Raw genomic sequence first — 2,500 nt, 5'->3', positions numbered from 1 at the left:
TACTTATTTATTTATTTATTTATTTATCTATTTATTTATTTTTTTATTTTTTTTTTTGTAAACTCCAGAAATCTCTGCCAGCTTCTGTATTTCCTCATTCCAAAGACTTCAACTTTATCACGAGGGAAATTTCAAGACACTTATCCTCTAATTAGAGACGTCGCAGTGAGCGTTTTGATACCAGATAGCGCCAGAATTTTTAATTCTCGCCGGAAAAAAAAAAAAACTTTTTGGGGCAAGGTTTTACAAGCTTACAAAGGTGTATCGTTGCACAGTAATGCGTCTGAATTTTAAGTCAATTAATTTCGTGATAACTGACAGCACATGACATTGTTTGAGCCTCTATTCATAATTTCAGATGATATTCTTAAAAGAGCCTATAAGTGTATCAAGGCAGGCAATCTGTAATTTTCTACTGACCTCAATGGAAGTATACTAATATATACTTGCATTTTCATGTACTAAACAACAGGCAAATCCATTTAATGTAAAGAAAATATAATTTTGTATCAGAGACTTTATTTTTGCGGTACGATCACTACCCTCGGGTACTTGGGCAGCGAGCAAACCAAAACACAGGACCACGCTTACTCGACTACCCTGCACAATGGATACATCACCGCCACAATCATGGACTACAGCGGAATTAAGAAAATTCCCGAAAGAACGAGCTATACCCTATTCTGGATATAGTAAAGCAAAGTAAAGGCCTTTGTATCGGCAGAACTGAGAGGCTATTGTTTACACTTTACACTCCTTACTAACGGCGCGCGGCGCTTTCTTTAACTGAAGAATCATGATCAAGATAAGTACGTCGTACGTCCGCCAGCGGTGCTGTTCTTTTTTTATTTCACTGATTACTTTCATATACAGGACGTGTCAGTGATATCTGATATTTTTCAACATTCCCAGATAAAATGCACAAGCCGAAATCAACATCCTTTTATTTTTACTGTTCATACTTACTTAAAAAAAATCATTACCTATTTTTAGTTTTATCTTATAATTCAATTAACAAAGCCTTATCATACACCAGTAAGTATGAATATTAATATTAGGGGTTATGTTTTTAATTTTAGATACACTTGTGCAGCAATTCATGCTGTACTTTTCCTGCACATCGATTTCAAATTTAGCTAAGACACCCCTTTGCCCCAGGAAATCGGAGACAATTAAAAATGCTGGCGCTGATAGGTATCTACCAGCCTCACTGCGACGTCTCTAATTTTGGATGACCCATTTTAGCCTTTATTTTGGAAGTGGCACCTGAGTGCCACTTCTGTTCTGTGATGACACAATACAAGTAATAAATGCCCTCAAAAATAAAAAAGGACATATTGACGAAATACCTATCCATATAATAAAACAATATAATACATTATTTTCCATACCCCTCACAATCCTTTTTAACCAATCTATTAGCACAGGAATGTTTCCAGAAAAATTTAAACTTGCTAAAATTATTCCAATACACAAAACTGGTAACAAAACTGATCTTTGTAATTACAGACCCATCTCTATATTATCAAATTTCTCAAAAATATTTGAATCTTTAATGAAATATCAACTTATGCTATACCTGAAGAAAAGAGATATTTTAAATAATAGGCAGTTTGGCTTTAGATCAGGATTAAACACCTTTGATGCCATAAACACCTTCACGTCAGACCTTTATACTGCACTTAACAAAAACAAATCCATACTTTCAGTCTTTATAGATTTTAGTAAGGCATTTGACACAGTCCAATCCAGTATCCTCCTTGATAAAATGTACCACTATGGTGTCCGGGGTTGTGTCCATGACTGGTTTCGATCATATTTAAATAACAGACAACAGTACACCATTTTCAACAACACCTCATCCTCAACTAAACCTGTAGAGTTAGGAGTACCTCAAGGAAGTATACTGGGTCCTATCCTTTTTCTTATATACATCAATGACATCTCTAACATTTCTGACACTCTCCACACTATACTATTTGCAGATGATGCCACATTCTATTTGATAGGAGAAAATCCAACAGAACTAATTAATAAGACAAATATAGAACTTCAAAAATTCTCAAACTGGTGCCTGGCTAACAAACTTACAGTTAATACCACAAAAACTCATTATATTCTATTCACTAAGACTATTACCATACACCAACCTCTACCCAACCTAACCATACTAAATGAAAGTATCTTACAAGTAGACAAAATAAAATTCCTTGGTGTAATTTTTGACAAACACCTAACTTTTAAGCACCATATCTCCAGTCTCTGTCTACGGCTATCCAGAATCATTCCCCTACTTCTCAAAGTAAAACACTTTGCCCCAATTAAAATTCTTAAATGTCTGTACTATGCTCATATATACCCACACCTTACCTATTGTAATCCTATCTGGTCCCAAACCTACCCTTGTCATCTATCCCAGGTTAATATACTTCATAAGAAAATTATTAGAATATTAACAAACAGTGATTTTAATGAACATACTCAACCATTATTTAAAAGT

At 34.4% G+C, this 2,500-nt stretch overlaps 1 protein-coding gene and 1 long non-coding RNA gene across 2 annotated transcripts in view; one reads left to right on the top strand and one right to left on the bottom strand.

The window, feature by feature from the left end:
• Positions 1-2,006, top strand: part of LOC135112429 (DNA-directed RNA polymerase II subunit RPB1-like) — a 33,754-nt gene extending 31,748 nt beyond the window's left edge. Inside the window, exon 7 of the mRNA XM_064026891.1 lies at positions 1,986-2,006. Coding sequence (XP_063882961.1) covers positions 1,986-2,006 — 21 coding nt within the window. The remainder of the gene's footprint in view (positions 1-1,985) is intronic.
• LOC135112469 (uncharacterized) overlaps positions 1-2,500 on the bottom strand; it is a 48,881-nt gene that overhangs the window by 33,631 nt on the left and 12,750 nt on the right. The gene's annotated exons all lie outside the window — the stretch shown is intronic.

The sequence above is a fragment of the Scylla paramamosain genome, chromosome 23 (assembly GCF_035594125.1).
Source record: "Scylla paramamosain isolate STU-SP2022 chromosome 23, ASM3559412v1, whole genome shotgun sequence".
Lineage (NCBI taxonomy): Eukaryota > Metazoa > Arthropoda > Malacostraca > Decapoda > Portunidae > Scylla > Scylla paramamosain.
Note: the sequence above shows the minus strand (reverse complement) of the source record. Positions and strands in the feature narration are given on the sequence as shown.